This window comes from Phodopus roborovskii, unplaced genomic scaffold (genome assembly GCF_943737965.1).
Source record: "Phodopus roborovskii unplaced genomic scaffold, PHOROB, whole genome shotgun sequence".
NCBI classification, from domain to species: domain Eukaryota; kingdom Metazoa; phylum Chordata; class Mammalia; order Rodentia; family Cricetidae; genus Phodopus; species Phodopus roborovskii.
This window is the reverse complement of record NW_026126618.1, coordinates 466,160-488,332: the sequence shown is the minus strand read 5'-3', so window position 1 is coordinate 488,332 and position 22,173 is coordinate 466,160. Positions and strand designations below refer to the sequence as shown.

General features: G+C 41.9%; 1 protein-coding gene across 2 annotated transcripts in view; it reads right to left on the bottom strand.

Moving 5' to 3' along the window:
• Positions 1-381: 381 nt before the first annotated feature.
• Positions 382-22,173, bottom strand: part of Washc3 (WASH complex subunit 3) — a 34,139-nt gene continuing 12,347 nt past the window's right edge. Inside the window, exons 5-7 of one of the 2 annotated variants that reach the window (XM_051206358.1) lie at positions 21,104-21,211; positions 7,031-7,095; positions 382-659 (exon numbers count right to left, since the gene is read on the bottom strand). In XM_051206358.1, the coding sequence (XP_051062315.1) occupies positions 575-659; positions 7,031-7,095; positions 21,104-21,211 (258 nt within the window). In that variant the 3' untranslated portion in view covers positions 382-574. Of the gene's footprint in view, positions 660-7,030; positions 7,096-21,103; positions 21,215-22,173 lie in introns of both variants that reach the window. The other variant, XM_051206357.1, reaches the window with a different exon arrangement.

Here is a 22,173-nt window from a genome sequence, read left to right as displayed (position 1 = left end):
CCAATACCTCCATTCCATAATAAATACAACAACACTGTGATCTTATAAAACCCATAGCTATATGGGCTACATAGCCACATATAAAAAGATACATGTGCTATTAAATACCATCAATGAACTCCATAACAGGCATGTGTAACTTTTAAACAATGACAGAGAATCTTAGTCTAGTGTCACTGTCTGCCAGAACTTTCTTCAGAAAGCTTATGAAACAAATGCGTACACTAGTCTTCAAACTAACATATTCCCTGAACTGAATGGCTAGCCACCTTCTCTTATTTTTTCATAAAGTCTACCTTTGATCAGTAAACTCAATGTTCACTGAATCCATCTTAGTGTCTGTAGCACTCACAGCAATGTAGGTCGTCCTATCTTTAATTTCACAGCATTTTATTTTGTTAACAAAGCATATTGGGGGGGTTATAAAAGCTTTATTTCATTTTATTTTTTGAACAGGATGGTTGGGGCAGGTGTGTGGCCATCCAGCTCATGATTTTGTCCCTACGAGCCAGAGTCTCGCTCTGCCACAGAATGTAAAATCCACACATCTATGCAGTGTTCATCCCAATCCAGTTCAGTCACTGAAGGAAGACTCACTGTCTGAGCTGTGTCCTATGGCTTTTTCAGCTGCACCATTAGGCACTGGAGCATCTGGGTTCCTGAAAAAAAAAAAAAAGGGGGCGGGGGGAGGTGGAGAATTTAAAGGCTGTTCCAGCTGAAGACAAGCATTTACAAACTGTAAACCAGGATCATCTTGGAGGACCGTGGCTAACGCGTCTGCTAGGTTTGTGTCCCTTGCAGGACCCTGCAGCGCTGCAACCCAGTGTGCTGCCTCTCACTCTGCCCCTGACTGGGGATGCCCCTGACTGGGGATGCAGTACTACGTCCTCCCTGGGGCCTCAGCGTTCTCTGCATCTCAGTACCATGGAGACTGCCACAGACGGAGGTGTGATGTGCACAGGTTAGCATGGCCGGGGCTGAGTCCCTGCTGCCTGCAGTGCACACCGGGGCGCGGATGGGGAAGGTAGCAATGGAAAGAAAAATGAAAGCTGTGGAAACTCAGAAGCACAAAGCGGTTCACGAATGGCTAAGGAGCACGGCGATGTGGGAACTCTGGGGAGGAGAGCATGGTCTCTGAAGAGGATTCTTAGTGTCTATGCGATGTTTTCACTCACAGGCTTTCCCCCTCCATCCGGAGAATGAAAATGCAAAGTATGAGACGGTCTAAAAACATACCATCTCAAAGACAGCACAACAGGAAATACCGATTGTTTAAACCCCATCTTTGTATGAGTGTGCTATACTAAACAAAAATGAAAACTGATAGGTTATAAAAAGTCATTTTCAGGGGTTGGACAGATGGCTCGTGTCTTACAAGCGTGAGGACCTGAGTTTGGATCCCCCCAAAACCATGCAGAAAGCCAGAAGTGGTGACACATGCTTGTGATGGCAGAGGCGGTGAAGGGGGCGGGGACGAGGGAATTCTTGCAGCTTTCTGGCCAGTTAGTCTAACGTAGTTGGTGAAGTTGAGTTACTCTCAAACAAAAGGACACACGGGCTGGGCTGCCCTCTGACCTCCAGTGGATGAGCACACAGGTGCGGGTGTGCACCTACACCCATAGGTGAGCCACACCCAGAGGCACCACCCCACACACCCATAGGTGAGCCACACCCAGAAGCACCACCCCACACACCCATATTCCCCCAAGACAGAGAGTTGTTCTCAATGGGCTTCAGTAGCATTTGTGCTAGGAAATCCTACTCAAGGCTGATAGGCTATTTCTTAGCGTCTACTCACTTTTACCAGAAAGCAAATTCAACAAGGAAAGTAGATGGCTGGAGAAACCAAGAGAGAAAAGGAAGAATAATGCGATACTGTGTGTTCTTAATTAAAATGATCAGATTTATTTCTGGCTCGGGTCTTTTTGGTGACTGCCCAGGTAGCCTGCTGTTTCTGTCCTCGCTGCACCTTTAGGAAGCTGCCCGCCTGCACCTCCTGCCTGCCCTGGTATTGTTATCTTCTCAGGCCTTTGATGAGGTTGACGATCAGACTGTCACAAGTATTGTTCTCTCTTCCTAGATAGAAATATTAGGTACAAGACTTAACCCTTCCAGCTTAGGACAGCTCGATAGTGATCTCTGCCGTGCCTTTACCCTAGGACTGGACAGGAGCTCTCCCCATGTTGCTCTTGTTACCTCACTGGCAAAAGGCGTTAAGTGTGTGTTCTTACGTTTCCTTTTCCTAGAGACCACTTGACATTTGCTGTCTTTGTGTATAGTTTTGTATCAAGCCTAGATCTTTTCTTTAGACTACAAGGGGAGTTGTAGTGAGATGACCCACCCAGCCGCACCTGTGGCGCTGAGCCAGTCCTGTGAATCTTGTACCGTTCAGTTCACCAGGTATCTACTTCAGAGGGAGGGAGACAGATAGATAATAGACAGACAGACAGACAGACAGATCTACTTTTGTTCTTCCACACGTGGAGGCCACTTTCCCATCAGCATGTACTAAAGAGGATGCTTTTTTTCTCTAATGTATATTTTGTCATCTTTGTTACAAAGCAGGCGGCTGTCGCTAGGTGGGTTCCATTGGTCCCCGTCACTATCACGGCTCTCAGTACAAACTGCATCAGGTATGGTGATGCCTCCAGCTTCACTCTTCACTGCAGGCTGTTTTCCCTACCCAGGATCTTTTGTATTCCAAATGAATTTCAAGACGGTTTCTACTTCTTTGAGGAATGATATTGGAACTTTGACTGGGAGAATCACATTGAACCTGCAGATTGCAGTGGTAGGGTCAACCATAACCATTTTCAAAACAGTAATTTTCCCAATCATGTCCACTTTGTACGTCAGTCACATGATACAGCCTGGTCAATTATAGCAAGGTGTTTTCCTGGGGACTCAAGCATGTGCAGTCAGAATGGTCAGAATGTTATTTTAGAAATCAGCTTTGGGTTACAGAGCAGAAGAAGCTTTTTTTTTTTTTTTTTTTTTTTTTTTTAATTCTCTGGCAAAAACTAAAAGCTCCCCATGGCTTGCTCAGCCTGCTTTCTTATAGAACCAGGACCATCAGCTCAGGAATGGGCCCCACCCACAATGGGTGGGGCCCTCTCCTATTGATCACTAATTGAGAAAATGCCCTATCACCAGGTCTTACGGAGCGGAGGTATTTTCTCAATTGTGTAAAGTTGGCATCAAACCAGCCAGGGCAGAGAGGATTAGGAGACCAGCCTCCCAATTAGTTTATTCAGCTCCAGATACAATTCCCAACACAGGGTAAAAGTAACGTCTGTTCTTTGCTACAAAACTGAAAATAGAGATTTGAAGTTTGAAAAAAATTGTATAATTTTAAAAGGTCATATTCTATGAGTATGAAATATGTCATGATGGTATACATGCAACTCAGGATTATAAATAAGCTGTGACCCCAAAGCTTGGTAAATCCATGGTTCAGAATATTCACAAATCGTAGTGAACAGTCATCAAACACTCATTGCTTGTCCAGAGCTCTACTGAGCACCTATATTATTACTGAGGAGCTGAACAATTCTATTTTCCATTTATAGATTATCCATGGTTCCAGGGATAGAACGTGGCAGGACAGACTTCCAGTCTCTAGTGTAATGTTGCCTGAGCCTCCCTTAATCACCAGGAACTTGCTCCTGAGATGCCCTGGACCACAGGACTATCTGTTATCCTAGAGGTACATATGTAGTCATTACTAGGTAATAGTGATATTACTTGAGACATGGTGGGGTGAAACGTCTTTTTCCTGGTTAAAAAAAAAAAAAATCTAGGTATCGATTGAGGGAATCTTAAAAGCATGATCTACTCATTCTGTACTTTTGGATACAACATTAGAGCAGATTAATCTCTAAACAAAGGTTAATGAACAAAGGTTCAAATTGCTCCATAAACTAAGTAAAACAGTGACATCCCCATGTCTTTTTATGGTAATAGCACTAAAACTAATTTTGAGAAGCTGGTGATTAAAAAAAAAATAATTAAAACAATTAGAAGTTTCAAACAAGTGTGATTACTTATTCAGTAATTATCATACATTTTCATCAGTTTTATAGACACCACAAATTCAAGAACTGGCATAGTTTTCCAGTAAAACTGCCAGGCTTTATCATGTAAACTTTTACTTTTAAAACAGTGTGCTTTTGATGTTCAGCTTTTGATTTCAACAGCCAGTCTGACAACATGCTTAGTGACCGGTGTTTATTTTTCCCTTGACTTCAGTTCTGTTCTCTGTCCAGACCAGACAGATCTAGACTAGCTCTTCCAACAGTTATATGAGTTTGTCTTACTACCTGGAGCTAATAAAAACAGAAAGTGTCTGTTTATACTTTTAAAGAAAAGAGACTCAGAACACTCTTTACTCAAAGTCCTTGGACGAGGTTTATTTTGTACCTAAGATTCTTAATAAAACTAAATTCCCTTGGATGGTACATTTCCTTCGTGAACGTCATGTCAAACTTCTCTCCCCAAGTGAAGGTCTCTGACTTGTGTAACCCCAATTCCACAGCACAAGAATCCCCTGTGAACAAGGTGGCCGATACACTTACCGTGAGCTAAATGGTTGGAGTGGTGATTGCTTAAGTTTGCCAATCTACTCTAAGCAGTGCCCCTGGTGGCTAGTGGCATAAACTTATGAGGGAATGGGTCAGAAGTCAGCCTGTAGGCTGTGGTCAAGGAGCAGCTTTTCTGTAAGGCCATGGTGCTACTGGAATTCTAACCTACAACTTGGCATCTACCTCACAACTGAACGTTTCTCAACATTTACAGACAATGACATACACACACATTTGCTAAGGGTGATATAAGAGCACACCGTGTGTGTGTGTGTGTGTGTGTGTCTTCCCCACTACTTACAGATCGCTTAAGGTGATAATACCTAATACCCCTATAGAATAAGGAGTTAGCTAGGCCAATAAGATGGGGGGAGGGATTCTAAGAGAGTTAAGACAGCATATAAATATGCCAAAAGGGAATAGAAAGATGATCTATCCAGAGAAATGCAGGTCGTTTGCAATGGCCACACAAAATGAACCAGCAAGAGCCTGAAAAATGAAAGCATGCAGTGTACATGCAATGGTTAGACACTGTATGTTGAAGGCAAGAGTGAAGTTATGAACAAACTTTATTGGGATGACTGGAAGAACACAGAAACAAATCAGGCGCTACTGTAACAATTCAGGTGAGAGATGAAGAGAGCCAGATGAACAGCAATAGGTATGTAGGCACGTGGTAAAATGTAAGTGATGTTAAAAATGAGAAAAGTCATGGCGACTGGCATAGTGAAGGAGGGAAGAGGGAAGAGGCCAAGATGACCTTCAGGTTGCTAGTGTGAATAGTGTGAATGGTCTTCAGGTTGCTAGTGTGAATAGTGTGAATGGTCTTCTGGTTGCTAGTGTGAATAGTGTGAATGGTCTTCTGGTTGCTAGTGTGAATAGTGTGAATGGTCTTCAGGTTGCTAGTGTGAATAGTGTGAATGGTCTTCAGGTTGCTAGTGTGATAGTGTGTGGTCTTCAGGTTGCTAGTGTGATAGTGTGAATGGTCTTCTGGTTGCTAGTGTGAATAGTGTGAATGGGGGTGTGCTTAGGTGCTAGTGTGTGGGATGTGTGGTTTCGGTTGCGTGTGAATAGTGTGAATGGTCTTCAGGTTGCTAGTGTGAATAGTGTGAATGGTCTTCAGGTTGCTAGTGTGAATAGTGTGAATGAAAGAAACCACAAATTAAGCTTCATTTAGGAAAGAGATGAATGAAATATCAGTGTCCGAAGGCTAGATATACAACTTGTGGGATGCTTACAGGACACTGGCTTTCCTCTCTCTTTCCAGAGTGAAATATCATCATTTTAAAGGTCATTTTTGATCTTTGTTATTATTTATGGCCTATTGTATATTTCTAGAAGCAGAAAGAATACCAATTGATGGAAAATGTTACTTATGATAATACAAATCAAGTACTAAAAAAGATGAGATCCAAATGTTCAATTCTTATTAAAATACATGACACAATCCATCTACTTTTAAAATGTCAGAAACAATTTCCAGAACACATATTGAACATTCCAGATATGCTTTGTTCAATTCACCAAGCCGTGCTATTGTAGCCAATCCTTTTGCCACTTGGAAACATACCAAACGAACATACATGTTGGAAAAATCCATTGCTGGCAGCTTTTAAGGCATTCTTGAATTACACAGTTTTGAAGATAAAATATGAGAAGATGACTTTTACAGTATTTCATTTCCAAAATGCACACCTTTTCCTGAAGTGCTGGAGCCAAGAAAAATTCCAAAGCATACCGCTAGCACAGTTTGAAAGCCTGGGTAACACAGGGGTGAACAAAAGCTCTAACTAGACAGGCTCTTTACAAGTATCTGGAGACTTGTAAAGCAGAAGGCTTGTGAGGAACCCATTAATATATATAATTTGTTAAGATAAACCACATGGTCAGGCTGGCTTGGATGGAATGAATTCTTATCAAAGGTTTGAGCTATGAGTTTTTAGCATTCTAAAAAAATTTTATAATATACATTCAAACTGGCATCTGTTTCATAATAACCATTAATGTGCACCTAGGGTACTATTTATTTCAAGTTATTTCTCAACCTTGCTTAATCTATGTCATCGTGAAATACATTTTTTATGTATTATGACCTTAAGTAAAAAAGAGGTGTATAAAATGTTGTCACACCACCCCTAAAGAAAAAGTCAGCATGGGGAAAAACCCCAAACCCTAGATGCCCATCCACCAAATTCTGATGAGTTCCATTACTTAATTTCATCTGCTGAAGTGTGCAGGGGCTGGTTATTAGTAGCCTAGGACCTTTCCTTTCCTTTCTTCTTCTTCTTCTTTTTAAGATAGCAGAGGCACAATTTATGATAATGGCATTCTCAACTATAAAACACTGTTTAGGAAACAGTAGAGAGAGCCTGAACTTTTTTTTGTTGTTGTTGTTACAATTGAAAGACTTAGTACCCTGTCACTATGATTTTATTAGAAATATTACTTACTCAAGGAGGTCTGGATCCAGCCCTTCTGATATCATTTTGTTTCTGATCGCCATCACTGGAACACCCTAAGCAAAAGTCAAGAGACAATAATTCGGTTATAAGGAAGCCTTCTTCCTTCATTATTTACTTGAGTAACCTAAAAGAATACACTGGGGTAACTCATTTCCTAAAGTAGGTCTCCCCTTGCTTCTACTGTGTATGTGCAAAGCATCTGAATGACCTCAGGGCATAGTCCACACCAACCTGATGGAATCAGCACCATCTAATCCACATAAGCCCAAACCAAGTCATTTGCTTATTGCCACTTCTGCTGTGCAGGGTGGGGAGATTGTATTCTCAGCCACGGAAAGAAAGCATCGACAGCTCAGATGGCTAAACTGAAAGAATGAATTGTTAACTATGCTTTTCAAATAAAAACAAAGGTTCGAGAGCTTCTCAAAACATACCATATACCAATGTAAATGTTCATGCAATAAGCAAACATCCTGATTTCACTTAGACATCTTAGGAATGTGGAATTCAAGCAACATAAGATTTATCTTCTCAACACCACTACAAACACGACGCTAAGACAATAGAGGTGGTAAATCGAGAAACACGAGGATATATGAACATCTGCATTCGGGTTAAGAATATTAAAGTAGTAAGAAAAGGATACATCAGAAGTGAATAGAAACGTATCTGAAAAAAAGAACTCATTTAATGAGTAAACAAACTCCATAACTTCATGTCACTGAATGTGGATGTCTCAAAACTTAGCAGTAAAGGGGTTCTCAAAGTAGTAAATTAGTTTAAACTAAAACGCATGAGGAATCTGAGGGGCTCTGTCAGTGCTCTCCCGTGCTGCTGCATGTGGCCTTGGCTCCTGACATACAGCATGGATGCCCTGTGTATACCATTAAGCTACATGGCATTAGGCATGCTATCTGAAACACAGCAAGCACCACAGCTAACAGGACAGCTCTTGACAGTTGTTGGCTTCGAGGGAGAGTCAGTTTCCTTCAGGGAAGTGGCCCTAGTAGAATGCCATGCTCCACCATGCTCCAACGGCTGGCCCTACACCCATGCACCTTACTGGTAGCACTAATGGCATCCTGTGTTTAAAAAAAAACACCACAAAGGCCATGAGTGGGAGCTGGGAGTGTGGGGGTGGTGACGGATCTATTTAACTATTCCTAGTAACAATGAAGAAATCTAGAACATCTCATTTTCCAAAAGCACTGATGCTCGAGGGATAAGAAGGAAGGGGCAGAGCTCACGCCATTGCTCCTAAAGGCAACAACAGAAAGATCCAAACAGTACTTAGCTCCTCTTAAGTATGATCTGATGTCAGAAGGTCTTTCTGCAAGCACAACCGTGATTTATTTATCATATGTTAGCATAAGCCACAGGACATCACTGGAAAGGTTACAAAAATAAATTACAAAACCCAGAGAACAGAAGGGAAGAAAAATGAGGGTTTAAAAAAAAAAAAAAAAAAAGCCAAACAAAACAGGACAAAAAGCAAAAACCACCAGCATCTCCTAAAATATAGCACAAAACGTGTATATGGGGCAAAGGGCGGGATGCACAAGTGAGGACCAGGGATGCTGGTGGACTCAGACAAAGTCCTCATTTTAACAGATTCACGGAACTGATTAGACCGAAAGAATAATAGACATCGGAGCCCGAAGCTCTCTGTATCTTAACCTGACTTTTCTGGAACCAGTTATAGGAGAACACAGAAATACCCAAAGTTCAGTGCCTTTTGTCACTTCCGTATATGGATATAGATAAAGGAAAATACACCTATTTTTCAGCCATTTACCCCGCAGAGGCTTCTAGCCACACCTTGATGTAAATCTCATAAAGCTTGATTAAAAAAAATGAAACCACAAACTGGGCCCGTGTTCCCAGTGTGCAGCATGCCATCGAAAGGACCTGCCGTTGTGTGTGCAGTGACGTTGCTCGGCAATCTGCTGTTTGCTACATCGTTGGTAGGACGTCAAGTAACAAGAGTCTGGTTTGTTAACCATCAAAAAGAAGTGTCCAATTTCTAATCATGAAGAGACAAAGCTACTGGTGGTCCAAGGAGGACGCAGGAGACCTCGAAATGAAGTCTATGGAACTGTGGGGTTTTCTTTGGCAAGTGGTAAGGGCAGCCTGTCCAACAGAAGTAATGAGGAGAGGAGGCAGCCATGGGTCTGCATTTGCGTCACTGGAGAAAGTGTGTAAAGAAGCCACGCTAATGAAATTAGGATGGCAGTACTGATGGCTAAATGCTAGTTTCTTATATCACAAAAACTGCTTGGAGTTCTCCAGGCCTGCCAATATTTACACAATAATCTGTTGTGTTAACGAGAACCGCGCTATTAAATCTCTCTACAAACCATGCTGAAATTCTCCTAAAGTTTTAGATTTGAAGGGGAAAAGAGAAAAGTACTCTGCTTCTTGAAAAAAGTAACAAAACCAAATCCGTATATTTTAGGTTTTCCCCTATCATTCTATAAATTTGAATCCAATAATTTAGATGTAAGAAGTAGAAAATACGAAGTTCCTTCCTTACATAGAGCAAACATAAGGCAAGTCCACTGAGCTGACAGGAAGCAGAATTTGTTTTGCTGGTAACATCTGGAGCTGGAGTACTCCAGTCTCAGGCAGAAAGTCCCAAGACCGGGGCTAGTCTGAGTTACACAGCAAGAGCCCATCTCAAAACCGTTCTTCATTTGCAAAGGGACAGGTGTGTAGAAACTGTAGGATGCTATGGGCTGGAAAAGGAGCCACTACACTTTGATAAGTTTCTGTGACGCTTGGAGATGGACTCAACCATATCTTTGCCTTCTGAGGTTTCAAAAGTGCTATTTTATTCATGCATTTGTGTTTGTACAGTTGTTTATTTTGAGACAATATTTCATGTAGCCTAGGCTTGCCTTCAAATACATTATGTAGCTTGGGGCTAGTCTTGAATTCCTGATTCTTCTGCCTTTGCCTCCAAAATTATGGTATTACAGACATGCATCTCCATGGTCAAGAATGTCACTTTTAAAAAGTTATTTATTTTTATTTTATATGCATTGGTATTTGCCATAGGTGTTGGGTCCCCTGGAACTAGAGTTACAGACAGTTGTGAGCTGCCATATAGGTGCTGGGAATTGAACCTGGGTCCTCTGGAAGAGCAGTTGGTGCTCTTAATCACTGAGCCATCTCCCCAGCCCAAGAATGCCATTTAAAAAACACACTGTATTTTATAAAGTGCTATGGTCTTATGATAAGGATAAAGTTTTTAGATAAAATATTATATATGTATATATATATATATGTATATATATACATATTCAGAGAAAAAATATATATATTCAGAGAAAAATACATATACAAATTTGTTTGCTGACCAAATCATAAAACAAAACACGTGCTCAATGATTTATTTTTTCTCCTGGAAGCTTCTAGTAATGGAATATGAAATTAATTTAAATAAATATCTTTAAGACTTTAACATAAATCTAAGGAAGGAAGCTTTATAAGACTTTATAAGACAAGTTACAAGGACTTGCACAGATCTAGAAAATGCTATCTTTTCATATTAACATGGAGACTGTTCCTGTTGTTTCTGTCTTGAACCTAAATGTGTTTACAGGTCACAAATCTTGCCCAATACCAAACTGTCATTTCTTTGAAAAGGAGAAGGGTTATTCTACAAGCTGAGTGTCTTGGTCAGAAGTGCCTTCTCACTGACTATTTATCAGCCATCTTTAAAGATGCAGGACAGCTCACAGGAGAAAGCAGGTAAATGCACACCAGCCGTTCTCAGGGCCCAGAAAGCTGGTAAGGAAATCACTGTGTCTTTATTATAGAATCATTAGAATTTGCTAATCAAATTACAAGTCTATGAATTCAGATGTTAAAAACATGCACATATTATTCAATTAAATGTAAAGCCAATTCTCTAAACACAGCAATAAAAGAGAAGATTCTCGTGATTTAATACACAGAACATTTACTTCTGAGCTGATATTCCAGTAAGGGTAAGGCATTTCGGCAGCCACATTATGATTCTCTCAATTTTTGGCCTTAGCAATCCATACACACACAAAGAAGGTGGTCAGGGTTAGGCACCCACTTAGGCTACAGTAAAGAACCTTGAATTTGGTAAGGACAGGACATCAGCCTTAATCTAAGCCACTAATTAAAAGTCCTCTGTGAACCTAGGCCAGGAAATGGAAGACCCTGGAGACTTTTTAGGAATGGTGTTAGGTCTGGACCTGGTGACAGGCACCCTCCCATCCTGAGGGTCCCTGCTTCCTATCACAGCTCACATGGTCATCTGGCCTTTATTGTTTGTCTCACAAATTAGCCAAAATGCTAGGTAAACAAACTAACAGGAAAGGCGCTAACGATGTATTTTCAGAAAGGAATAAACACAAGGCAGTAACTGCATATACTCCAGTCCCTTATTTCTGGCAGAGGTGGGAAGTAAGGAAGAGAGAATGGCATGGATGAGTGACAGCCGGGGACTAAACATACAGGTGGGTTGGAGTGAAGGGAGGACCCTGCTTACAGCAAACACAACCGTCCTCCCAGTTAGTGCCTACGTCTGAGCCACCGCAGGAGCGCCAGGGAAGATGCTGCGCCTTCCCTACAACCCCGGGAATGCCATGATGCCAACGGTGCTTGCTTCTCCGTCTTTCCATGATGGGAGAGGCCGGTGTGGGCAGGAGCAGTTTACTACACTGAAGCCAACTTTAATGGCACTAAGCAATGGATGAAACGGATGTCTGACTTGCAGAGGTATTTCACGTAATGCATCTTATGTAGTATCTAATTATTTAAATTATAATGCCATTAATACAAATATCTGATGGCTTCATGAATAAATACATTCTTACCATACTTACTTTTATGTGGGTCATAGGGATTGAACTCAAGTAGTTAGGTTTGGAGGTAAGTGTCTTAACCTGCTGAACTATCCTGTTGGTTCTCAACTACATTTTGAATATTATTTTACATTTTTTATTTTATTTTCCACTTACTCCTTTTAAATTACTTAAAAATTTAATTTTATTTGTGTGTGTGTGTGTGGTGTATGTGTGTGTGTGTGTGTGGTGTGTGTATGTGGTGTATGTGTGTGTGTGTGGTGTGTGTGTGAGATGTATGTGTGTATGTGTCTGTGTATGTGGTATGTGTGTGGTGTGTGTGGTATATATGTGTGTGTATGGTGTATGTGTGTGTGTGTGTGGTGTGTGTGTGTGGTGTGTGTATGTGGTGTGTGTGTGTGAGATGTATGTGTGTTTGTGTGTGTGTATGTGGTGTGTGTGGTGTGTGTGGTATATATGTGTGTGTATGGTGTATGTGTGTGTGTATGTGTGTTTGTGTGTGTGTGGTGTGTGTGTGGTGTATGTGTGTGTGGTATGTGTGGTGTGTGGTGTATGCGTGTGTGTATGTGTGGTGTGTGTGTGGTGTATATGTGTGTGTGTAGTGTGTATGTGTATGTGGTGTGTGTGTGTATGTGTGTGTGTGGTATGTGTGTGTTTGTGTGTGTATATGTGTGTGTGGTGTGTGGTATGCACTTGCTGATGCCTGCAGTAGTAAACGACAGTGTCCGACCCTCTGAAGCTAGAGGAACAGGCAAGTGTGAGTCCTCTACTTTGGGTGCTGGGAATCTTAAGACTTTCTTAACTGTTGACCTGTGCCTCTACCCCTAAAGCTTGTTTTTAATTAAAACCAATTTTAATTAAAGTAGTTATACATCATTAAAAACAAAGAACTCAGTAGCCAAGTGGGCTGGGTGTTGGTGGCGCACGCATTTAATCCCAGCACTGGGGAGGCAGAGGCAGGCAGATCTCTGTGAGTTCGAGGCCGGCCTGGTCTACAGATCGAGTTCCAGGACAGGCTCCAAAGCCACACAGAGAAACCCTGTCTTGAAAAGAGTACAGTAGCCAAGTGTCCATCAGCAAGTGTGGGGGCCCAGCCTCCATGTAAGTAATCAGTTTGTAGACATGTGGCTGTTCTTCACATGTGCCCGAGAAGTTCTGCCCTTTCAGAGGTTCACAATCCAAAACGTACTTTCCAAGCACATTAAGCACCACACGTAAAAGCAGCATGGCAGACAAATGGACACTTGGATTAGGGTGCTGCAATGAAAACCACAGGACATTAGCATGAAGATGCACTGAACTACAGGGTATGGCAACCGTGATATTAGGGACGCAGAACACTTGAATGTAGGGAGACATAAGTAGCAGTACCAAACAGACACTGACAGCCTTGTGACTCAGTGGGACCAGTCTGCTGCATGGCAACTATTTCCTGCTATCTTTACCACGCCTCAGGGAAAACATGAATGTTAAAATCGGAGTTAGAGTTACTTTTACTGCTAACACCCATATGAAAACTTTTTATAAAGAATGAACAAAGCTGGGCCAGGTGTCACAGGCCTGCAATTCTAGAGGCTGAGGCAAGCCAACATGCTCAAGAACTGTCTGGACCACTGAGTGAGTTCAAGGCCACTCTGGAAACTCAGTGAGATCTTGTCATAAAAAAAAAATCAAAACAAGAGCCAGAAGGCGGTGGCACTCGGGAGGCAGAGGCAGGTGGCCTGGTCTACAGAGCAAGTTCCCAGGGCTACACAGTGACACCTGTTTTGAAAAACCAAACCAAATCCAAAGTAAAAAAGAAGCATATAGATATATCGTACTGGTAGAACTCTTGCACAGCTTGTGGGAGGTCCTGTGTTTGGTCTCCAGCACCACAGAAAAAGCAGCCAATGAGAAAACCCCCAACTCATAAAGGCACACAGAATTTAAAGGCACATTTCTCTTCCTTCCTTCTTTCTTTCCTTCCTTCCTTCCTTCCTTCCTTCCTTCCTTCCTTCCTTCCTTCCTTCCTTTCTCCCCCCCCCCCCTTTTTTTTTGGAGACAGGGACTCACTATATAACACAGGCTGCCCTGAATCTCATATGTACCCCAGGCTGTCCTTTAATCTGTGGTCTGCCTGCCCCAGCCTCTCAAGTCCAGAGAGTACAGCATGTGCCACCATGTCAGGAAGGAATGCATCTTAATTTTATGTACACTACGACTTGCTCTGAGCTCCCCAACTTCCAAGGCAACATGTAGAGGTTTAAAAGGAAAGCAAGATGATTGAAAACTCAGTATTTACAGATTTCACAATTAGCGTGAAAATATATCACAAACAGTATATCTTAGAGTTCAGTTCACTGACATTAGGAGAAAATTAGTAATGTTTATATTTATCAAAAATATGACAGAAAATTATCTTTCTAGGTTCTCTGATATCAAGTTATAGGCAACATTTTGACTGTTAAGTTCTCTGTTTAAGGGAAAGTTCTTGAACTTCTATAAGGTTGGATGTAGAAGAGAGGCGCTATCAGAGGTCACCCAAGTCCTATTGACCCCAGCTCATAGTTCCTCCTCAGGGCTCTACTGCTCCACAGAGACCTGTATCTTGTTTACCATCAAATTAACACAGTGATCACATAGTTGGCAGAAAATAGGAAGCTTGCCAAATCACCGGATGCTTGGCTTCCCTTCAATAAGCAGAATGAGACTGCCCCTTCATCCTACAAATCTTCCTGTGCTAGAAAAAACAGCCTTGGCATTTACTATTACATATATTTACACATATTTATATTCTAATATATATGTGTGTATTGCAAAACCTCAGGCATTACAAAAAAGAAGCACATATGCACGCTTAGAAGTAGCATATAACTTGTTGAACTAAATCCAGGACCAGTGTTTGACAGCTGGCATCACCACGAACCATAACTGTCTTTTGGCCACCCTGTTGACCAGTGATAAGCAACCTATCCTGGAGCCTTCTAGACCATGGGAAGCCATGTTGTACTCATATAAAAAGGGTCTGGTGTCAACCACTCTTAAGATGATGCCACCTTGCTTGATATCTGAAGAAAACTCTGCATCATGCTTGATTGCTTCCCTGGTCCAAGGTGAAGCGCCTCTTGAAAAACATCTTTAATACTCATTTGCAGACTCTGCCCTTAGGTAATGCAAGTCCCATTTCACTGCTGGCAATGGATACATCAGAACCACCAGAACCAGAAATTATTCAATTCACATTTTCAGCAAGCCAAAGAAAATAGAGCTTTGAACAGTCTAAGTGTCTGAAGAGACTGTTTTGGCAAATATGGTTTCAAAAAGTACAAGTCATTAGCTTCCTTAATGTGGAGGTAGGGCTTTCCCAATGCACAATTTATTACTGGCACAAGATTTAGGAAGCTCTGCCAGTAAAAGGGGGAGATTTGTTGGAAAAGTGATCTATGTACATGATTCCAGTTAAGTTATAAAAGCAATATGTAACTTAGCAAAGGCTGGTGCCACACTATTATGGTAACAAGCACTAAATCAGAATCAATTATCTGCCACATTTGGAACAAAATAGTATTACTCACTGAAAAATCTTGTATAAAACTTACTTTAAAAGGAAAAAAAAACCAGAAAATGCCTGCAGGTGTTCCAGGAACCTTTATTAATGGCATGCTCCAAGTCTGAGGATTAATGAATAGATCATAAATCTAGAAGGAAGTTCAGTTCTCAGTTTACAAGAGGAAAAAGGCCTTGAGGTGACAAAGCTTGAATGTGGTCACGCACAGCCTAAGACAGAGCTAGGGAGCTTTGCATTTCAGGGTTACACATGCTTCCAGGCACCCGTACTGCCCCTCAAAACCACTGCTCTCTGCAAGGGAAAGCATCCTGTGTAACCAAAAGGCTGTAGAAGCCAAAATGAAAGGTCTGCGACAGGGACTTGTGAAACAAACAAACAAAAAAACAAAACAAACAAAAAAAAAACAACCAAACAAACAAAAGGCCATGCTAGTTTCTGTTCAAAGACATTTAATTAATTAATTTACATTATTAGGCTGTAAAGTGGATTTTAAGGAATCTGACAAGTGAGACAGGGCAACTCTAAAAGTGACACTCCTGAAGACAGCTGGGACTTATGGAGGAAGCCAAAGGATTACAGTGTATCCCAGAGGGAGCTGGGAAATAAAGACAACAGAGTGAAGTGAATGGTCACTGCATGGGGAGTCTGTGAAGTTGAGCTTTTTAGACTAGAGAAAACACAGAGGCATCTTGAAAAGGACTGTCTAATTGAGAGGGTGAAATGGTTCTAAACAATGCAGGAAGGAAGCAGAAGGAAAGGCAACACGATCCCCAAGGGCATGTCCAGGAAAGGGATGCCACCGAGTGACACTATCACACTGTGGATAAAGATGAGCTCGGCACAGTGGAGTTTACCTAGGAGTAACAGCTTAATGTCCCTGAAGAAGAAAGGAATGCCAGTACTGTGCAGAGGAGGTGAGTCTTTGTGACGCCACGGGCTCCCTTTTGAGAGCATGATTTATGCTCTTGATATACACACTGGGTTTTCTTTTGTCAGAGGCACATTTGCTTTGTTTGTTTTAGGCCAGGCTTTGTTTTTGTCAATACAAATACAAATACAAATACCTCCCTAATAGCTAGAATGTGGGCTTCCATGACACAGCTTCATGGCTTATAGTAATGCAAAGTGGATGGCACATTATTGAAGATCATGTCTACACACAGCTTCCTGGCTTACAGTAATGCATACTCAAGACTGTGTCTATACACAAGTAAAATCCTTTGGATCAGTTTCTCTGCATTAACAGTCTTAGGAAAGCAAGGGAAACATTAGTGACTGTCTGAAGCTGAGAAAAACAGGACATTTTAATAAAATCTCTGAACTTTTGGGCAAAGTAAATACTTTTCACCACTGATGAAGAAATTTACAATGAAGGAATGTACTAGAATCAGCTAAAGTAGGCTGCTTTTGGGGGATGGCAGTGAACTATGTTTACCATCTTATCTATATCCCTCTGTACTCTGCTAATTTTCACACTCAAGGGATTGAAGCAACTTAGAAGTGTATACAGTTGACAGAAGGCTAAGAGAGAACAGGAAGGCACTGTACTACCCTGGGTTACTAATCTACTAATCTAAATACTCTTCTCCTGTCACTAATAAACAAATGACTCTACTGCCTGGCATTTCCTACAGCAGGTGTAATGTCATCATGTTCCACCAATCCCAGTTTTGACAGCCACTCACAGCATGTTTAAGACACACCAGAAAGTGTCTACATACAGATTAATAATTGGATTCCAAAGATTAGTGTTAACATTGAGAGACACATCTTGCCTTGTCCTAGAAAACATCTAAAACCCACAACTTGAAGAAATAGGAATTAATCACGCATTTCCACATGACTCAAGTTGGAGCAAAGAAGGACAGTCCCTTCACACTGTGCCTGGAAAGACTGGCCCAACACCCTTACGATGCTTTCACAGCTGGGACTATCACCATGACAGCATGACCCACTGCAGAGGAAAGGTCTATTTTAGCTAACAACTCTCAGCTCACACTCCATCACTTAGGGAAGCCAGGGCAGGGGCTGAGACAGAAGCCACGGGCAAAGGCTACTTACCAGCTTGCTCCCCATGGCTCGTCAGCCTGCCTTCTTATAGAACTTAGGCCCGCTTGCCCAGGGGGGCCCCACCCACAGTGGACTGGGCCCCTCCACATCACTCACTAATCAAGAAAATGGCTGCCAGACTTGCCTGTGGACCAATCTGATGGATGGATGTTCTCTACTGAGAGTCCTTTTCCTAAATGACTCTAGTTTGTGTCATGTTGACAAGAAAATCAGCCAGCACAAGTACAAGTGGTAAAATGAACACAAAGATCACTCAAGGCTACAGTTCCTCTTTTGATTGGCCCCCCCCCCCCCCCCCCCCCCCCCCCCCCACTCACACAGTTCCTCTTTTGATTGGTGATCACACACACACACACACACACACACTCACACACACACACACATACACACACACACAACCACACACACACACACACACACACACACACACAACCACACTCACACACACACAACCACACACACACACACTCACACACACACACACTCACATTCACAGAAAATGGTATAAAATAACAAATTCCATAATGAGTATAGAAAAACTTGCTGCACAGGTAACAAAGGGAAATATTGTTTTAGCGTTATGAACTGGTACATTCAGAATCTGGGATGTGAGATGAGCAGAATTTGAAAAAGTAGTAATTAGGAGGAGCAGAGTCTAGGCTCAGACTGGAAAAGCACACTGCACTTATGTGAGGAAGGACTTGTGGTTTGCTTTGAATGAAGAATGGAATTCAGGACAAGGAACAGTAGGAAATAAAAGTTGGGTAATAAGAGTCTGGGATACAGGTTGGCACAATGAGCTGAAAACAATAAAATTAAATTTAACTTGGATGAACTTCCAGTTTTGGGATGGCAGGGTACAGATATTGTTTCTCCCTTTCTTCTTGAAAACCACCCCCAAACAATTAGAAAACAACCTCTAACTTCAGTGACTAAGAGGCATGTAAGAACCACAATGCTTGGAAATTAAAAGCAGAGGGAAGGATGATTGATGAGCTAGCGTGACAGATGGGGACATGTGTCCCAAGAAGGGGACACCAGGAAGGAGCCTGGGATGCTTAGAACACAGAAATACCTGTACCAAAGACTGAGGGAAGGCAGGAGCTCAACGCAGGGAAACCTGTTCTCATCAGAGAAAGTCCGAGATAGATCAAACCAGGACACTGCTATGTTCAGGCATAGAAGCAAAAAAGATGGTCTAGAGTCAAAGTCAAACACTTCTAGAGAGTTATGCCTATTCTTTCTTCCTTAACAAAACATTTGCTTTTAAAAATATTTTAAATAAAACTTTCTAATGGCATTAAAAAAAGATTTTTTTTTTATTAGTGACCATTTTTAAAACATATGGTCTGTCTCTGAATTCTACATCCAGAGATTCCAATTCTCTGGGCTGAGCCATGAACCTGTACTTCACAGATTCCTCATTGTGAAAACGAGGTCAGAGGAGACTGTCGTTTATAGAGGGTGACCAACAAAGCCTGCACTTAGAAGGTGCTGTTTAAGTGGAGATTTGAAGGAAATAGTGAGCAAGCCATGCGGCTACTGGGTTGAAGCATCCAGGCAGAGAGTGATGGATATGAAAGGCCCCAAGCGGGAGACTCAGCACACACTTAGCCAAGAAACATCCCAGGGCCAGATGAGCTAGGGCAGACACCACACGCACACACACACACACACACACACACACACACCCCAAAAGAACTTATTTTAAGTAATTAATATCAAAAATCAAAACTGTAAGCAGCGTTTGGGAATGTTAGCTGACTAATGTATTTCTGAAGTGTTTCGTAAGCATCTGTGACATAAGTGAGCAGTGTCCCACCTCGCTACAGGAGCTCTGGCACTTGCCACGCAGGTGCTGAGAGCATTGGCCCTGCCTACATGTCTGCGGTAGTGCCGCAGTCTGTCTGGGAACTGCGATGACTAACAGGGTATGTGGCTCGTGCACATAGTCTGGATGCAATGGACAGGGGAAGACTCATTCTCTAGGGAGAAAGCATCAGAACAGCAAATAATTTAAAGTGCATGAACTGTTCCGTTACGAAACGCCCATTTAGTGTTTCCAGATAGCAGATGACCGATGAACTGCAATTGTGGGAAGTGGCACCATGGACACAGGACTGCTATCTAACCCTAAATGGAAGGGCTCAGAAAACCCAAGTCCATTTTCTCATGCCTTAAGACACTGCCATAGAAGCTCTTATGTGTCATTCTGAAGGCTTTTCTTTCTTATCTGAAGAGTCACACAGTTTTTAAGATTTATCTTTCAAGTATAATCTTTCCTGGGTTCATTATTATTCATATTCGAGATGAACCCTTCCTTATTCTTATTAAAACATTATACAGTCTTTTTTTTTTTAATTCAGAAAAGTTAATACTACAAAGTGTTCTCATATCTGTTATTTGTCATAATTGCTACAGTGGTTTTTAAATTAACTTATTTTATATCCCTACCTCAGTTTTCCCTCTGCCTTTTGCCAGTTGTCCCCCCTCCATAACCTCCCCTTTGACCCCCAATCTCCTCTGTTTCTGTTCAGGAAAGGGCAGGCCTTTTATATCAATAAAAATGGCATAACATGGTACAATAAAACTAAGTATCTCCCCACATATTAAGGCTTAGCAAGGCAATCCAGTATGAGGAGTAAGGTCCTCAAGGCCAGCAAAAGAGTAGAGACAGCTCCTGACCTGATTATTAGGAGTCACATAGGAAGGTCAAACTATACAACTGTCCCATATATGCAGAGTGCCTAAGTCAGTCAGTCAGTCCTATGCAGGTTCCTTGGTTGTTGGTTCACTCTGTGAGCTCCTATGAGCCCAGGTTAGCAGTTTCTATGTGCTGTTCTTGACACTCCAGGCTATAATCCTCCCTTTCTTTTGCAAGATTTCCTAGCTCTGCTCAAAATTTGGCTAGGGGTCTCTGCATCTGTCCCCACCAGTTGCTGATTCAAACTCTCTGATGATAATTGGGTTGGGTACCAATCCATGAGTATAGTACAGGGGGCTATTTCGGGGCCACGGAGAAACCTGGCACAAGGGAAATTCCTAGGAACCTATAAGGATGATCCCAGCTAAGACTCCTAGCAATAGCAGATATGTAGCTTGAACTGGCCATCTCCTGCGACCAGGCAAGACTTCCACCTAGCCACATATCCTTCATCCCACAGTCTGTCCTGCCTATGGGATGTGCTGGAGTAAGGGTGGTGTCGAGATTAAGGGAGTGGCCAGCCAATGGCGGGTCCAGCCTGAGACCCAGGCCACAAGAGTGAGCCCACCCTGACGCTGTCTGGAACAACAGGCATCAGTGCTTTGCCAGCATGTATGTCTGGAACTGGAGCTACAGTCAGTTGAGAGCTGCCAGGTGAGTGCTGGGAATGGAATCTGGGTCCTCTGGAAGAGCAGTCAATGCTCTTAACCACTGAACCATCTCCCCTGTGTAATTGATTTTAGTGGGAAAGATTGGACTTATGGTTTCTTCTTATAATACATTATTAAGCAGGAGAGAAGCAAGAGACTAGAAAACTTGCAGGTTAGCAGCTTTCTCAGATAGAAAACAACAGGGACCTCCCCAGGGTTAGACAGAGCAGACAGACCAAATCAGCTTACCACTTGAACCATCTTGAGATATCTGGCATATCTTGGATCCCTGGCGACGGTTAAGATATTTTCTGATGAAACTTCACTTTCCTGTGGTCCAGAGTCTTGTGTATTGTCCTGCTGTAGAGAGTCTATGAAAATCTTTGAACATTCAAGAAAGTGTCTATCATGTGACTTAAACAGGATGTTTATTTTTATAATTATAAGGCAATAAATATTGTTAAAATTGCATTCTTATATTTAAACGTCAATAATTTAATTATGGCTAATATGTTTCTAAGTACCTATAAATATTTATAAGCTAAATTTATATCATCAATATATGTTGTTCCTTAAAGTGCAATGCATTTTTTAGTTTTCCTTTCTTTATCCCATGAAACACGATGGGTGTCTATATCAGGACACTAGTAAAACGCTTTCATTTCTCAAATGCTCAACCAATGGGCAGTGAGTTACTTTTCTAGTTACTTTTCTCAACCAATGGGCAGTGAGTTACTTTTCTAGTTACTTTTCTCAACCAATGGGCAGTGAGTTACTTTTCTAGTTACTTTTCTCAACCAATGGGCAGTGAGTTACTTTTCTAGTTACTTTTCTCAACCAATGGGCAGTGAGTTACTTTTCTAGTTACTTTTCTCAACCAATGGGCAGTGAGTTACTTTTCTAGGCACCCACCATCTACCCTAATGTCTCCTCACTTATTAAAAAGCATATTCTAAATGGGCATGGTGATTCACGTTTTTAGAAAGCAATGCTCAGAGACTTCTCGGAGATAACCGGATTCTCTGGCTGTGTACATTTCACGTGTTGAAGAGCCGTTACTAATGGTCCCAGAGTTAACAGAGTGGCAAAAATACTAAAAACTAGCTTCGGTGACAAGTACCGGGGAATGGGGTTTTTAAACAACAGCACCCGTGTGATGCTGCACATCGCTGTTTTACAGCTCGGGCACGCGGAAGCCCTGCAGAGACTCACTGGCACACAGGACTGGACTTCCCTACCAATCTGAACACTTAGAATAAACGTATTTTTGTGACTTTCAGTCAGCATTGGTGTAACTGCTACAAGGAATTTCTTCTGCA